At 43.9% G+C, this 16,788-nt stretch overlaps 1 protein-coding gene across 6 annotated transcripts in view; it reads left to right on the top strand.

Moving 5' to 3' along the window:
• LCTL (lactase like) overlaps positions 1-16,785 on the top strand; it is a 51,385-nt gene extending 34,600 nt beyond the window's left edge. For 5 of the 6 annotated variants that reach the window (XM_068275021.1, XM_068275022.1, XM_068275026.1 and 2 more), the window contains 2 exons: positions 9,930-9,974; positions 16,391-16,785. In XM_068275021.1, coding sequence (XP_068131122.1) covers positions 9,930-9,974; positions 16,391-16,506 — 161 coding nt within the window. In that variant the 3' untranslated portion in view covers positions 16,507-16,785. The remainder of the gene's footprint in view (positions 1-9,929; positions 9,975-16,390) is intronic. The other variant, XM_068275027.1, reaches the window with a different exon arrangement.
• The last annotated feature ends 3 nt before the right edge of the window (positions 16,786-16,788 follow it).

Here is a 16,788-nt window from a genome sequence, read left to right as displayed (position 1 = left end):
AACCATGAGCTTTGTGTGTTTGTGTGGCTGTTATGTGGCCATCCTAGGCAGATTTATTATTATGTTTTCAAAGATTTATTAATTATATATTTAACTCTAATTCTAATCGATTTTTGCCCCACTATAATTCAGCAATGCCTGGTCTTTATACAAGCAAAGCCGGCTGGAGAGGGGGTAGAAAGAAAGTAGTGTGCTGTTTGGGGTCTGCAGTCTGCAGCAGAGTGCAAGTGATATTTTCTTAGTATTTCATTTGTGAAAAGTGATGAACAGAAAAAAATCATAATTGAGAAAAATGACGCTAAATTTGGCACAATTACAAATATATGTGTAATTTTCATAATAACGATTATTTTCATAATAGAGCAACTATTTATGTAATTATGACCCTTTTTTTACCTAATTACAGTACATTATGATTCATTTCTGCATAATTACTATAAATTATATTAATTTACAAGTAAAAATAAAATTGCTAGTTAACCAGAAATTACAATGTGACATTACAAATTACACCAAAATAATGAAGAGTTTGCTGAAAATTATGAATTACAATTTCACATTGTAATTACAAATTAGGGTGTGAAATTACGCATATGCGAAATGATGGCTCATCACTAATTGTGAAGCTACAAAGCAAGCAGCAGCGGCAGTCAATGCTAGACAAGATGTCTGATGAGAGCTACATCATATGGGCCAGTGTGATAGAGAACATAACAATTGATGATAGAGTAAATAACAACTGATACCAAATATCAATCTCTGATCGACCGTTTCTTGTATAATGTATGCCAGGCTTTACTTGTGTTGTGCTGGGAGGGCAGACAACTGTTGCATGTGTTTTTATACTTCTTATCTAATTGTGGGTGATTTTCCTCTCAGAACCTCCGTCCACAGACAGTGCAGGAACCGGGCTGCTCAAGTGGCAAGAAGTGACAGTGTAGTCCCCACGTTGTCGAGTGCATATAAAAATGCTTTATTCAATCAGGCAAAAAAACAGGCATGAGTCCTTCACCAACGTGCCTGATTGAATAAAGCATTTTTATATCCACTCAACAAGGTGCGAACTACACTATACTTCTTATCTGTAGAGGTCACACAGACTACTATAAATTAGCAAATGGAATGATTCTCTAAGGTTAAAGAGCTGAATAACACTATGGGGCAAAGAGTGAATTTTGAGAGGAATACAATCCATGAAAGATTTGGGACTCCACCTAGATAGGTAAGTCACTTAGCTTTTATGTACATATCACAGCAATGACAAAGCAGTCCTAGCACTTGAAAAAGGTCTCATCAGACCGAAACAGTGTGATTTGTCACCGCTGTAGCATATAACGTATTGTTTAGACCATAAGACACACCTAGGTTAAAAAAAATATATACTAAACCTGGTGCGTCCATGCTGCAGGGGCGTCTTGTGGATCCCTCCCAATTATTATAGCCCTGTGTCCCCCTTGTACCTTTGTATCTCCTTATGTCCTCATTTGTACCCCCTGTGTCCTCATAAGTCCCCCCTCTGTCTCTTGTCTTCCTCTGTCCTGAGTCCTGTGTGTCCCCCTGTCCTCTATTCTGAGTCCCGTGTGTCCCCTGTCCTGAGTCCCGTGTCTCCCCTGTCCTCTGTCCTGAGTCCCGTGTGTCCCCTGTCCTGAGTCCCGTATGTCCCCTGTCCTCTGTCCTGAGTCCCGTGTGTCCCCTGTCCTGAGTCCCGTATGTCCCCTGTCCTCTGTCCTGAGTCCCGTGTCTCCCCTGTCCTAAGTGCTGTGTGTTCCCTGTCCTTAGTCCTGAGTCCCGTGTGTCCCCTGTCCTGAGTCCCGTGTGTCTCCTGTCCTCAGTCCCGTGTGTCCCCTGTCCTGAGTCCCGTGTGTCTCCTGTCCTGAGTTCTGGTTGTCCCCTGTCCTGAGTCCTGTGTCTCCCCTGTCCTGAGTCCTGTCCCCTCCCCCCATTGTCTGCCCCAAGTCCTGTGTGTCCCCTGTCCTGAGTCCTGTGTCCCCCCCCCCCCCCCCATCGTCTGCCCCAAGTCCTGTGTGTCCCGTCTTCTGCCCAAGACCCTGTGTGTCCCATGGGGCAGAAGACAGGGTACACGCGGGGACTCAGGACAAGGAACAGACAACCGACAGAAATTGTTGACAGAAATTGTTGCATTCAGACCATAAGACGCAGTGACTCCCCCCCCCCCCCCCCCCCCCAATTTTGACCAACATCTAACAGGAGAGATATAATCATCATTATAAAAGGGCTAGCGAAGATTATAAATAAACCATTTAGTGTCTTTCATAAACAGCTGTTAAAATAAATTCTTGACTTTATAGAGAATTTATGTGTACATCAAACCAAGTAATAAATTCCTGCATGGAACCAGAAGTGGACACTATTTATCAAATGTTACATAGTTATTTTGGTTGAAAAAAAGACATACGTCCATCAAGTTCAACCAGTACGAAGTACAACACCAGCCTGCTCCCTCACATATCCCTGTTGATCCAGAGGAAGGCGAAAAAACCCTTACAAGGCATGGTCCAATTAGCCCCAAAAGGGAAAAATTCCTTCCCGACTCCAGATGTCAATCGGATAAAATCCCTGGGTCAACATCATTAGGCATTACCTAGTAATTGTAGCCATGGATGTCTTTCAACGCAAGGAAAGCATCTAAGCCCCCTTTAAATGCAGGTATAGAGTTTGCCATAACGACTTCCTGTGGCAATGCATTCCACATCTTAATCACTCTTAGGCCGTGTTTCCATCTGTCCGCTTCTATCCGCTTTTTTTCAGCACATCAATGTTACAGATAGATACATGTTGCTGAAAAGCGGACAGAAGCGGACAGAAGAGGACAGAAGCGCATAGATGGAAACGAGGCCTTACTGTAAAGAACCCTTTCCTAAATAAATGGCTAAAACGTTTTTTCTCCATGCGCAGATCATGTCCTCTAGTCCTTTGAGAAGGCCTAGGGACAAAAAGCTCATCCGCCAAGCTATTATATTGCCCTCTGATGTATTTACATGTTAATTAGATCTCCTCTAAGGCGTTTTTTCTCTAGACTAAATAAACCCAGTTTATCTAACCTTTCTTGGTAAGTGAGACCTTCCATCCCACGTATCAATTTTGTTGCTCGTCTCTGCACCTGCTCTAAAACTGCAATATCTTTTTTGTAATGTGGTGCCCAGAACTGAATTCCGTATTCCAGATGTGGCCTTACTAGAGAGTTAAACAGGGGCAATATTATGCTAGCATCTCGAGTTTTTATTTCCCTTTTAATAGTAGTAAAAATCCACTGCGCTCTCATTCCATAGCCACGATCTAAAATTGAAAAGACAAACTACACATCGCGTAATACTGTAACAGCATGAATGCAAGAAGCCCCGTGTGGTTGTGAACACTCTGTGCTTCCACTCGTGACACCACCACCCAATACTGGAGAGGCTCACCAGATTTCAACCACCTCGTTTTGCAGGTGGATCTCTCGCTTTGTTTTATGTCTCACTCAGACACATCAGTGAGGTACATCCGTATGCTGGTATCAAAAAGGTTTAATATCTTCATATGATGAGTCTGTTTGATGACGAAACGCGTAGGGCGGAGCCAGTACGCCAGACGTAGACACGCCCCCTTAGGCGAGCAAGCGGAAGCCCGGAGTAGTGTGGAGATTCCAACCGGCGGGACGCCGCAGGGATTTGGGAGTGCACCTACAAGGGCCCTAGGAGAGCCGCTGTGACACGCTTGATATCTTTGTGGAGCTTGTAAGTAGTTAGGAGGCGCGAGAAGCGCGGCTATGTGCCATCTGTCTCAACTTACTGCGCAATGAGGTGTTATTTTATTGTGTTTTTAGTTGCAATTTTATGAAGATATTAAACCTTTTTGATACCAGCATACGGATGTGCCTCACTGATGTGTCTGAGTGAGACATAAAACAAAGCGAGAGATCCACCTGCAAAACGAGGTGGTTGAAATCTGGTGAGCCTCTCCAGTATTGGGTGGTGGTGTCACGAGTGGAAGCACAGAGTGTTCACAACCACAAGGGGCTTCTTGCATTCATGCTGTTACAGTATTACGCGATGTGTAGTTTGTCTTTTCAATTTTAGATCGTGGCTATGGAATGAGAGCGCAGTGGATTTTTACTACTATTGTGAATCTGCTTATTGGATGACCCCACAGCGAACTCAGTGGACTAGCTCCTTGAAGTGATTTGTTCAGAGGATCTCTTTTCTCTCTCTCACTTTGAACAGTTTGGCGCTGCCCATTGTTCCCTATATAATTTCCCTTTTAATGCATCCTAAAATGTTGTTAGCTTTAGCTGCAGCTGCTTGGCATTGAGTACGATTATTTAACTTGTTGTCGATGAGTACTCCTAAGTCCTTCTCCAAGTTTGATGTCCCCAACTGTATCCCATTTATTTTGTATGGTGCTAGACCATCGGTACGACCAAAATGCATGACTTTACATTTTTCAACATTGAATTTCATCTGCCATTTATGTGCCCATATAGCCATCCTATCCAGATCCTGTTGCAATGACAGTATCTTCCTGAGAGTTGAAGATTCTGCACCATTTTGTATCATCTGCAAAAATAGCAACATTGCTCACTACTGCATCTACTAGGTCATTAATAAATAAATTGAAGAGCACTGGACCCAGTACAGACCCCTGTGGGACCCCACTGCTAACAGTCTCCCATTTTGAGTACGATCCATTGACCACAACTCTTTGTTTTCTGTCCATTAGCCAGTTCCCTATCCATGCACACAGACTTTTCCCCAGTCCTTGCAGCCTCAACTTTTGCACCAGACTTTTGTGGGGAACAGTGTCGAAGGCCTTTGCAAAGTCCAAGTATATCACATCTACAGCATTCCCAATATCTATATTAGCATTCACTACAGGGGCAAACGCAGGATTTTTAAGGGGGGGGTTCCTGAAAGGTCCAGAAGCACGTATGTCCCCGAGTGCTTCCGAATACAGGTGGCTCCATACTGCCCATGCACAAAAGTGCGCTGGCGTATTACGGAGCTGCCTGTCTTTGGAAGTACTCAAGGACACGAGTGTTTCTGAGGGCTTCTGGTAGCAGCAAATGTGAACGGGGGACAGCGATGGACGAACTCCCCGAGAGAGGAACAGGAGATAGACTTAGTTTGGACAATTCAGTGGAATATGCTACATAGTGTCACATAGCGCAAGCGATACCCATATGATGCAGGGATATATGCATCTGCGGAAGATGGCGGCGCTATATAAATACTAAATAAAAATAATTTGCCTCACCAGGATTGCACTTTTATTTAGCTTTCCTGTATGACAAGAACACACAGTCAGCCAGCAAAAGGGGAAGAGGGAAACAAAGGTGAATGAGGGAGGCTGGTGCACACCAAGAGGGCTTCTGAGCGCTTTTCAAATCAACAGTGATTTGAAAAGCGCTTGGCTAATGTTACGCTATGAGGGTGTTCCCACAGCAGCGTTGTGACTATTTCAAAATCGCAGGTACACCGCATGTAGCATGTTTTTGAGCAATTCATTCAAAAATCGCTCTGAAAATCACTTCACAAAATCACACTCACAAATTGCTAGCAATTGCTATTGTCATTTTGGCGTGCACTAGCCCAGAGAGAGAGGAGTGGAGAAATTGAGAATAGCCTGAGATGGAGCAGAGAACTTATCTGTATTGCAGTCCCACATCACACAGGCTACTTGCCTGTAATCGGACTCCTGTCCCTGTCAGTCTCTCACACAAGTCAGAAAGAAGCCCTCCTGGAGTCAAGGGACTGTCAAAAACTTTTCAGCTTGTTAAACACCTTACCCACACATGCAGTCATTATAACAATGGGGAGAGACCAGACAGATGTTTGCCCACAGACCCTGAGTCCAGGCAAGCTCTGCATCATGCTGTGCATATTTACCAGCTTGCCTGCACTCTAATTTCATCATGTTTGACACTTCTGTGCTGTGGAGAGTCCAGGACTCCATAATCAACATTCTCTCACTGCAGGCTGCATCTTGTGGGGGAAGCTCGGCTGCCTCTCTCATTCTATTAGCTGGAGGGAGGCACCAGAAGTTAGAAGGGAGGGAGAATGAGGCTGTTTATATTATGCGGGCTTCCCTGGCTGAATACACAGCTCAGTGCAGGGGGGAGGTTCCAGACACCCGGAATAGCCCCCTCAGTTCGCCAGTGCACTACCTCATAAAAGCTGAGCATGTTAGTCAAACAGGACCTGTCTTTAGTAAACCCATGTTGATGCTGAGAAATAAGATTATTTTCTACTATGAAGTCATGTATAGTATCTCTTAGTAACCCCTCAAATAGTTTGCATACAACTGATGTTAAGCTTACAAGTCTATAATTTCCTGGATCTGATTTTTTGCCCTTCTTAAATAATGGGAAAACGTGGGCTGTAAACCAATCCACTGGGACTCTGCCAGTTGAAAGAGAGTCACAAACGATAGGATAAAGGGGTTTATCTATAACTGAACTTAATTCCCTAAAGCCGCATGTACATGCGTAGATGCGGCGGCGATGTGGCTTATCAATCGAGCCGCTGATGCAGCTCGATTGATAAGATCCGACAGGACGGATCTCCCCACCACCGATTCCCTGCTCGTTCCCCGCGAGGGGACAATGGCAGGGAATCGAGCAGAAGATAAGCGGCGCCGGCGGGGACGAGCGGGGAATTGAATCCGGCGCACGCGTGGCGAGCAGGGACGCGGCGGGCATGCGCGGGGACACGGAAGAGGCGATCCGGCGGCTAATCGAGCCGCCGGATCGCAGCCTCATCTACCCATGTAGATGAGGCTTTAGGACTCGAGGATGCATGCCATCCGGGCCAGGTGCCTTGTCTATTTTTAATTTATTTAGTCTTGCCTTCACTTCTTCCTGCGTTAAATATTTAATATTACAGTTAGAAGATTGAGACTCTTCTGCCTCTGTAATTTGCAACAGTGCTGTTTCCTTTGTGAAGTGAATAACCACGTCACTGGAGTTATTATTGTGTCCCTATCATTACACTGCAGTGTACAGGAATGACATAGACGGGATTATTCACTGGCTTCTCTGAGAAACAGGAACAGTTCTGACTTCATTATATTTTGATAAATAAGTTCACTGCTGACTTTCTGCACTTTTCTGACATTCCCGAGTGGGAGACTCCCTGCTACAGACACTGTGGGCCCTGTTCTCCCTGTTCCTTTTGCACATTTTCCTTCTTAGGCCTTACCATAAGACTGACTGTACTGTAACAAGTGAACAAGTGTGACTAGATCCACAGAGCATGCACTATTTGCGAGGCCTGTGGAGCACTAGAGCAAATGCTGACTTGGAAGGAGCAAGATCATTTTCACAGAACTGCCTCACAGTGTTCAGGGTGCAAGCCAAAGCAGAGAGGGCCAACTTACAGCTGTACAGCTGGAAGTCGGGACAATGGAGTACAGTGGCGGGATGTGAGGACATGGGTAAGCTGACCCTCTCTGCAGCAGCCTATGCCAGCCCCCCCCCCCCCCCTCGCCCCCAGGACAGTTTTTCATTACACAAAACTGATCTTGCTCATGTCTGACGCTGACCACATCTGCCAATATGAATGAGCAATCGCTGTGCAACGTCAAGGTAGGGATGGTCAATAAGAAGCTACTTTCAAGTCAATTCAAATTTTATGCAACTTGGAAATTGATCTATTAAATGCTACTTTTGATTGGAGGAGTTCCAAGTTGCATAAGTTTGCATAACATAAGCATAACAGTTCAACACTGAATTATTTGCATCTCATTCACCATTAACCTTTACAGGCTATAAACAATGTACACAGGACTGAGGCCAGTGTTACACATGGCCCTTGCATGTGTAGTGCGATGCTCCACTGTCATACGATCCCGGGGCAGAGTGCGCTGACAGCGTCACATGCATGGCAATGCCCTTTGCACAACTGTGCACTCTCTGCTGTCCCTGTGATCGCGTTTCCATGATAGCACGCTATGTGGAAACGAGCCTTAACGCCCAGTTGACTTTGCAGTGGGTCTGTGGCCGATCGTGTGATGTGATGTGTAATAGGCACCATAGGACTTTCATTGCTGTTGGCAAAACACAGTTAGGAAGGGATAAGTGAACAGTGAATGGTGCACGTCAATAATACAAACAACAGTATTTTTGAAAAAAACTGTATAAACTTTTATTGTATCAAAAAACATTAAAAAAGAGAAGCATAGCCTCAATGCCTGGCTAACATCCCCAGCCACCCCTAAGACTAACGGGACATACCCCCATTCATATCATGACCAAACACACCACACAATAGAGTATGATCGTTCAATTGCCCAGGCCTGGATATTTGGAAAAAGTAAGTCATTATATTTGTTGCAGATTGCAGCCCATTGTTAGATGGTAAATACCACTTTCAGTCCGCGATGTTAAAGCAGAGAAGCAAGCTCAACAGGTGAAGCAGCAAAAGCAGTGAAGCATAGTTAGTCTCTAATCACACAAATTCCATAGTTGGTCTCCAAACAGAGAGCAGCAGTCTATTCAGACTCTTCAAGTGAGGCAGCAGCCCAAATAGCAGCAAAACAGAAGCCAGCAAAGCAGGCAGTGAAGCAACTTCATCCTTGGGTTACCCTGCGTGCAGAAAGGGTAACGCAATGCAAAGAAAGAGTCTAAGTGTAAAAGTGGCCTCACACAGATTGTTTTGGATGGCAGTTTTGGAATGAGCACAGTATAGACACGGTGCTGGACCCCCAGCAACTCCCATACGTAAGCAACAGCTGTATGATGCAAAAGTTGCCCAGACAGAATAGATTGTGGAGATGGGTTCTTGTACTCCACAGATGGCAAGTTTGCTGTGTGTATGTCCACCATGATTGACATGAGTCATGCTAACAAATAGGGATGGTGAATGAGATGAAAATCATTCTGAGTTGAAACAGAATTATGCAAATTTTGAATGCAAATGTATGCAGCTTGAAAATGATGGAAAGGTGGAATTTTATAGTTCTGTTTTCACGCTGCATGCATTTGCATACAATCTATATTAATAACTTCCAAGCCAGCTGCAGTGTGCTTGTTTGTCCTTCTGTCCTGCACCTCCCCCCTTCTCCTGCCCCACTCTGGCTGCACCATCCACATTTCTTCAGCACATAGAGGTGCAGATCGCGTGTGCTTTTTCAGCCCACTAAAGCCCCCCCCCCCCCGCCCCCTTTTCCCATAGACAGTATTTGGAAAATAATAAACTACCACCACTTCTACAGCTTTGAATCTGCATTCACTAAACTTGGGTCACGTAGTTATGAGATCAATCTGAAAAAATATGGTCACGTTTTGGGTTTCAGAAAAGTAGGTGGAGCCAAAAAATTCAATCATATTTAACCCTTTGACTTCAATGGGGAAATGTAAACCACTGTCATTCTCACAGTATGGAGACCCCAACCTTGGTACAGTCAGTTATTGGGTGACCTAAGGTTAAAATTCCAAAAAAGTGAGCAGGGCTTACAACAGCCAATCAAATTTCAGCCATTCACTTGGCACAGTCAGTTACAAAGTGACTGGGGTCCAATCACATTGGATGAATCAAACTGCACAATTTGACCTGATTGGTCCAATCATATAGTTTGATTGGTCCAATCATGCAATTCCATTGGTCCAATCTGAATGTTCCCTTCTGATTCGTTCAATTTGATTGCCCAATCATGCAATACAGGATGGCGCATGCAGACTCCAGCCCCATACAGCCTAGCGCACCTTACCAGCTATTATTTTCATAATCTTGCATCAACTTGGGATTATTTGCATCTCCTTGGCGATCCCAACTACTGAACTACCGTATTTAACCACTTGTTTATAATCGTCTGACTTGTAAAACGTTGATGTGTTGGATATGAGAGATGTACCCCTGGGCCAGTTGGGAACTGTACAGGATTTTTTCTTGATTACCCTTTTTTCTCTTTTCTCCTTGAAAAAAATATATCAGAGGAGCAGAGGAATACGGCTGCAAATATTCTGCGGCTAATCCATGGTAAGAAGTGCTTTTAGAAAGACATGAAATAACTGTAGTGAAGCAAACTCACAACATTCACTAACCCCCTCACATCTGCAGCATTCTGCATAGCTGGTTATTTATAATGTTCTGTTATTTACGGTATGTATGCTAGTGTTTCCTACAAGATCTAATTTAAAAACAGGATAATGCATAAAAATAGATACCTTCCCTGCTACCACCAATCACTGCTTGCGCCCTCTTTCTGTGAAGCTGGGGAGTATCTAATACATATAGCAAGACAAGCGCTAAAAACACTGGAAATATTGTATTTGCGCCCTCTGCCTCTGCTGCATCATACTGTGAAACCAAGGGTTTGTTGCACTAAAAGTGGGTAATAGTACCATGCAGGGCCGGGCCGAGGCATAGGCTGGAGAGGCTCCAGCCTCAGGGCGCAGTGTAGGAGGGGGCGCACAATTCATTCAGCTGTCATTCCTAATTGTGTTTGAAACAGAAAGAAATAAGAAAAGGGGATACATAGCAGTGACTGCAGGCCATATAACTAGATTTTAAGGTGTTGGGGAGGTTGTGGGCCCTGTGGCACCTCTTAGTGTAATAGCAATGAGTGTGTGACAGCTGGGGTGGGAGGGATGGAGGGGCGCACTTTGGTGTCTCAGCCTTGGGTGCTGGAGGACCTTGTCCCTGCTCTGGTACCATGTGCAGGTCAGTGCTTAAGCCACATGTGTAATGCGACCACTGTTATGGTGCTTGCGTGTTACACTAATGGCATAATGTGCACTAACATGCACGGTAGTTACATAGTTATTTCAGTTGAAGAAAGACATTCGTACATTGAGTTCGACCAGAAAAACAAAGCAATTCATTACCCATGTAGTGCAGATTGCGCAATGCACAGTACTCTGCAGATTGTACAATGCGCAGTACCCTGCAGATTGTACAATGCATAGTACACTGCAGATTGCACAATGTACAGTACTCTGCTGGCATGGGGGTTAGGGTTAAGTATAGGTAGAGGGAGGGTTCTGTGAGAGAATAGGGTTAGGTTTAATTGTAGTATATACAGTGGCTTGCAAAAGTATTCGGCCCCCTTGAAATTTTCCACATTTTGTCACATTACTGCCGCAAACATGAATCAATTTTATTGAAATTCCACGTGAAAGACCAGTACAAAGTGGTGTACACGTGAGAAGTGGAATGAAAATCATACATGTTTCCAAACTTTTTAAAAAAAATCAATAACTGCAAAGTGGGGTGTGCGTAATTATTCAGCCCCCTTTGGTATGAGTGCAGTCAGTTGCCCATAGACATTGCCTGATGAGTGCTAATGACTAAATAGAGTGCACCTGTGTGTAATCTAATGTCAGTACAAATACAGCTGCTCTGTGACGGCCTCAGAGGTTGTCTAAGAGAATATTGGGAGCAACAACACCATGAAGTCCAAAGAACACACCAGACAGGTCAGAGATAAAGTTATTGAGAAATTTAAAGCAGGCTTAGGCTACAAAAAGATTTCCAAAGCCTTGAACATCCCAAGGAGCACTGTTCAAGCGATCATTCAGAAATGGAAGGAGTATGGCACTACTGTAAACCTACCAAGACAAGGCCGTCCACCTAAACTCACAGGCCAAACAAGAAGAGCGCTGATCAGAAATGCAGTCAAGAGGCCCATGGTGACTCTGGACAAGCTGCAGAGATCTACAGCTCAGGTGGGGGAATCTGTCCATAGCACAACTATTAGTCGTGCACTGCACAAAGTTGGCCTTTATGGAAGGGTGGCAGGAAGAAAGCCATTGTGAACAGAAAAGCATAGGAAATCCTGTTTGCCGTTTGCCACAAACCATGTGAGGGACACAGCAAACATGTGGAAGAAGGTGCTCTGGTCAGATGAGACCAAAATTGAACTTTTTGGCCAAAATGCAAAACGCTATGTGTGATGGAAAACTAACACTGCACATCACTCTGAACACACCATCCCCACTGTCAAATATGGTGGTGGCAGCATCATGCTCTGGGGGTGCTTCTTTTCAGCAGGGACAGGGAAGCTGGTCAGAGTTGATGGGAAGATGTATGTAGCCAAATGCAGGGCAATCTTGGAAGAAAACCTCTTGGAGGCTGCAAAAGACTTGAAACTGGGGTGGAGGTTCACCTTCCAGCAGGACAACGACCCTAAACATAAAGCCAGGGCAACAATGGAATGGTTTAAAACAAAACATATCCATGTGTTAGAATGGCCCAGTCAAAGTCCGGATCTAAATCCAATCGAGAATCTGTGGTAAGATCTGAAAACTGCTGTTCACAAATGCTGCCCATCTAATCTGACTGAGCTGGAGCTGTTTTGCAAAGAAGAATGGGCAAGGATTTCAGTCTCTAGATGTGCAAAGCTGGTAGAGACATACCCTAAAAGACTGGCAGTTGTAATTGCAGCAAAAGGTGGTTCTACAAAGTATTGACCCAGGGGGAAGAATAATTACGCACACCCCACTTTGCACTTATTGATTTGTAAAAAATGTTTGGAATTATATATGATTTTCGTTCCACTTCTCACGTGTACAGCACCTTGTATTGGTCTTTCACATGGAATTCAAATGAAATTGATTCATGTTTGTGGCAGTAATGTGACAAAATGTGGAAAACGTCAAGGGGGCCGAATACTTTTGCAAGCCACTGTATATAGTAGATAGTATAATAAATATGTAGTAAGTATATACAGTGGTGTGAAAAACTATTTGCCCCCTTCCTGATTTCTTATTCTTTTGCATGTTTGTCACACTTAAATGTTTCTGCTCATCAAAAACCGTTAACTATTAGTCAAAGATAACCTAATTGAACACAAAATGCAGTTTTAAATGATGGTTTTTATTATTTAGTGAGAAAAAAAAACTCCAAATCTACATGGCCATGTGTGAAAAAGTGATTGCCCCCCCTTGTTAAAAAATAACTTAATGGTGGTTTATTACACCTGAGTTCAATTTCTGTAGTCACCCCCAGGCCTGATTACTGCCACACCTGTTTCAATCAAGAAATCACTTAAATAGGAGCTATCTGACACAGAGAAGTAGACCAAAAGCACCTCAAAAGCTAGACATCACGCCAAGATCCAAAGAAATTCAGGAACAAATGAGAACAAAAGTACTGTAATTGAAATGTATCAGTCTGGTAAAGGTTATAAAGCCATTTCTAAAGCTTTGGGACTCCAGCAAACCCCAGTGAGAGCCATTATCCACAAATGGCAAACACATGGAACAGTGATGAACCTTCCCAGGAGTGGCCGGCCGACCAAAATTACCCCAAGAGCGCAGAGAAAACTCATCCGAGAGGCCACAAAAGACCCCAGGACAACATCTAAAGAACTGCAGGCCTCACTTGCCTCAATTAAGGTCAGTGTTCATGACTCCACCATAAGAAAGAGACTGGGCAAAAACGGCCTGCATGGAAGATATCCAAGGCGCAAACCACTTTTAAGCAAAAAGAACATTAAGCTCGTCTCAATTTTGCTAAAAAAACATCTCAATGATTGCCAAGACTTTTGGGAAAATACCTTGTGGACCGACGAGACAAAAGTTGAACTTTTTGGAAGGTGCGTGTCCCGTTACATCTGGCGTAGAAGTAACACAGCATTTCAGCAAAAGAACATCATACCAACAGTAAAATATGGTGGTGGTTGTGTGATGGTCTGGGGTTGTTTTGCTGCTTCAAGGGGAACTGAAGAGAGAGGTATATGGAGGCTGTCATGTTTATTTCCTTTTAGACAATACCAGTTGCCTGGAAGCCCTGCTGATCCTCTGCCTCTAATACTATTAGCCATAGCCCCTAAACAAGCATGCAGCAGATCAGGTGTTTCAGTGGTTCAGACTTATAAGTCTGATCTGACAAGACTAGCTGCATGCTTGTTTCTGGTTTTAATCAGATACTACTGCAGAGAAATAGACCAGCAGGGCTGCCAGGCAACTGGTATTGATTAAAACATGACAGCCTCCATATACCTCTCTCTTCAGTTCCCCTTTCAGGACCTGGAAGGCATGCTGTGATAGATGGAACCATGAATTCTACTGTCTGCCAAAAAATCCTGCGCAGTACAGCCCGGAGGACGTCCAATGACGTCAGCGCGCCCCCGTGAGGCGCATTTTGAAACGCAGAAGAGCCCGACCTGGCAGCCGGCCTGGCCAGGTCGGGTCGGCCACCGGAGGGGACCGGGAGCCTGCGGAGCGGCGCCGAGGGCACGTCCTGGCTGCCCACGGCTGGAGGAATTACCAATTTCATTTTAATCCATTGCTCAGGGTCCCTTTACTGTATGCATACTTGATACAGCGTACAGACAAGTCTCACATCATGGTATGACTTTTTCTTTCTGGTTCAGTTTCCCTCAACCATGATATAATAAGATGCAATGGCCAACACACAGGAGTGAATATTTCAATACTGCGAGTTGAATCCCTTTACGCATGAAAGCAAATTGGAACTATGGGGACACAGGAACTCTAGCACAAATGTGCATCTTATACACTTTTGTACACACGTATTTTACATTTTAGTTTTTCATCATAGTGCTTCTTTAAAATGAATTAAATTAGGCTGTGATTAAAAATGCAGAGTAGTTGCTTTATTTATTGTATAACCTTTTTAGTTACAGATAAATTGACCCCAGTACCTTTAGTACAAGCTGTTACAGTCAGTGCTGTTATCTTCTTAAATAAACTTTCAACTGTCTCTACTGAGTTAAATGAACAACCTTATAATTATGTCTGTGTCAAAGTAGTAATATCTGTAAATACTGTGTGCAGAGAACACCTGCATCAGCAACAAAAGCAATATTTAACTATGTTTTTGAAAGAAATACATAGCAGTATTGATTAGTAGAGATGAGTGAGCAGTTTATGAGAAGCAAAACTGTACCCGGGTGTGTGTAAGGAGGGGGCCTCGGCACAGCAGGTTAAGTAACCTGTTTTGCCATCACTCGTTGCTACTCTCCATCTTCCTGACACCTCTTCCTTCACAGCTGGAACTTCTAGTGTGTAAAAGGAACACAGCAGCAAGAGGCGGCAATGCAGGTAACTAAACAGACCTGAACTGAAGAATAAAAGTGAAAATAAACATACACACGTCATACTTACCTCCCCTATAGTCTACTTATCAGTCTTTTTCTCCTCTCCTTCGTCCTGTTTGTCCACTGCGATCAATGGAATTCTCTGTCCTACATTTTTAAATTGGTAATGATGGGCGTAAAAACTTCTGGGTCAGCTCTCTAACCAGTAATATCGCTTGATTCATAGGGAAACATGGAAATTACCTTGCACATCAGTTGCCCTTTCAGTTATAACTGACAGCAACTGGTGTAGTAGGCTTTCAGCTTTCTGTGAGACAAATCTGACAACATCTTGTCAGAATTGGAAGAAATCGTTGTTAGAAGCAAATGGTGAGCTTCTAAGAGGAACTGACAGCAAGGTAAATATGTAATATTCATTTGCAGGTACATCATGTGTTTAAAATAATGTTCTTAGTTCAGGTTCACTTTAACGCGCCGCAGCCCCCTCCTCGCATACACCTGTGTGCAGTTTTGCTTCTCACAAGACTATTCTTGCTCATCCTTTTTGATAAGATCCTCAGTTCATTATTTAAACACACTCAATAAGAAATATGCTACTACCTTAAAGGAGTAAGTTGCATTCTTTTGGCATTTCATTTGCCAGCTTTTAAAAATGATAACATACTAAACCACTTTGATAGGTTCATAGGCAAACGCAGGGGGGGGGGGGGTAACAGGTGCCCAGAATCCCCCCTCAGACCAGTGCCTGCGCAGTGTCTGGAGACAGGCATAAGTTAAGACACCAGAATAGCTGCAGGTATCCTGCAGCTCACAGCACCGCCCCCTTTCTTTTGCTGCTACAGTTGACTTTGGATGTAACAGCAGCGTGTGATCAGAGCATTGAGCAGCAGCATGTGTATACAGAGCATGGAGCATGGAGCAGCTCTGGGAAACTCAGAGTCAAGTATGAGCACAGCCCTGTTCACCTACTGGGTGAATGCTTCACTTTCCCCTTCCCTAGCAATGTCGGCTGTCCTCATTATTATTTGTATCCAAACTGCTCCTGATCTATACTGGTGTCAATCGGAGCAGATCGGACATTTAGGAAATAATTGTCAGATCCTGTCAGTTGGATGAGAAATTGCATTATGTGTACTTAGCAGGCTGTCCTACTATATTATTATACTGTATTGTGCGTGGCTGAGGGACCCCTTTCAGGAATCCCCCCCTTGAAAATCCTGGGTTTGCCCCTGAGGTTAGCAAGTATTGGGTTAAACTTTGAGGAATTTAAAGAATAGGCCACATGAGTGTTATTTTTACAGTTTGGCAGGATTGGAACCATTTATATCATGCATAATAAACTACGCACATGCTTCGGTTCATCCATCTAAGTTTATTCTTCTGGATCTAGATCCACTGACCAGCCACATGGAGATGGTGACAGAGATTGTGGTCCCTACAGTCTGTACACTGTGCATCCTAATCAGCGCTGTACTCCTGATGATCCTGCTGCGCAGACACAAATAGCATGTGTGACATGGGGAATGGAGGAGGTATTTGCCATTGCTGTAAGCTCCGCCCAGAAAAGACTTTCTCTGAAGACTTGTGAGCCTTTCCTCTTTTGTTTCTCTAATGAAGAAAGGACATGCAGTATTACTCCTGACCTACACTTGCAGAAGAGAACTGTGGGTAATTAAAGCTTACTAGTGAGTTTTAGCATACAAACAGTGTGTAACAGCAAATGGTGTATTTATGTAATGGCCCTCTAATATTTAAGGAAAGTAAAATAAATCGCCATCAAGTGAATTT

Source organism: Hyperolius riggenbachi, chromosome 3 (genome assembly GCF_040937935.1).
Source record: "Hyperolius riggenbachi isolate aHypRig1 chromosome 3, aHypRig1.pri, whole genome shotgun sequence".
NCBI classification, from domain to species: Eukaryota; Metazoa; Chordata; class Amphibia; order Anura; family Hyperoliidae; genus Hyperolius; species Hyperolius riggenbachi.
This window is presented reverse-complemented; position numbering and strand designations above follow the sequence as displayed.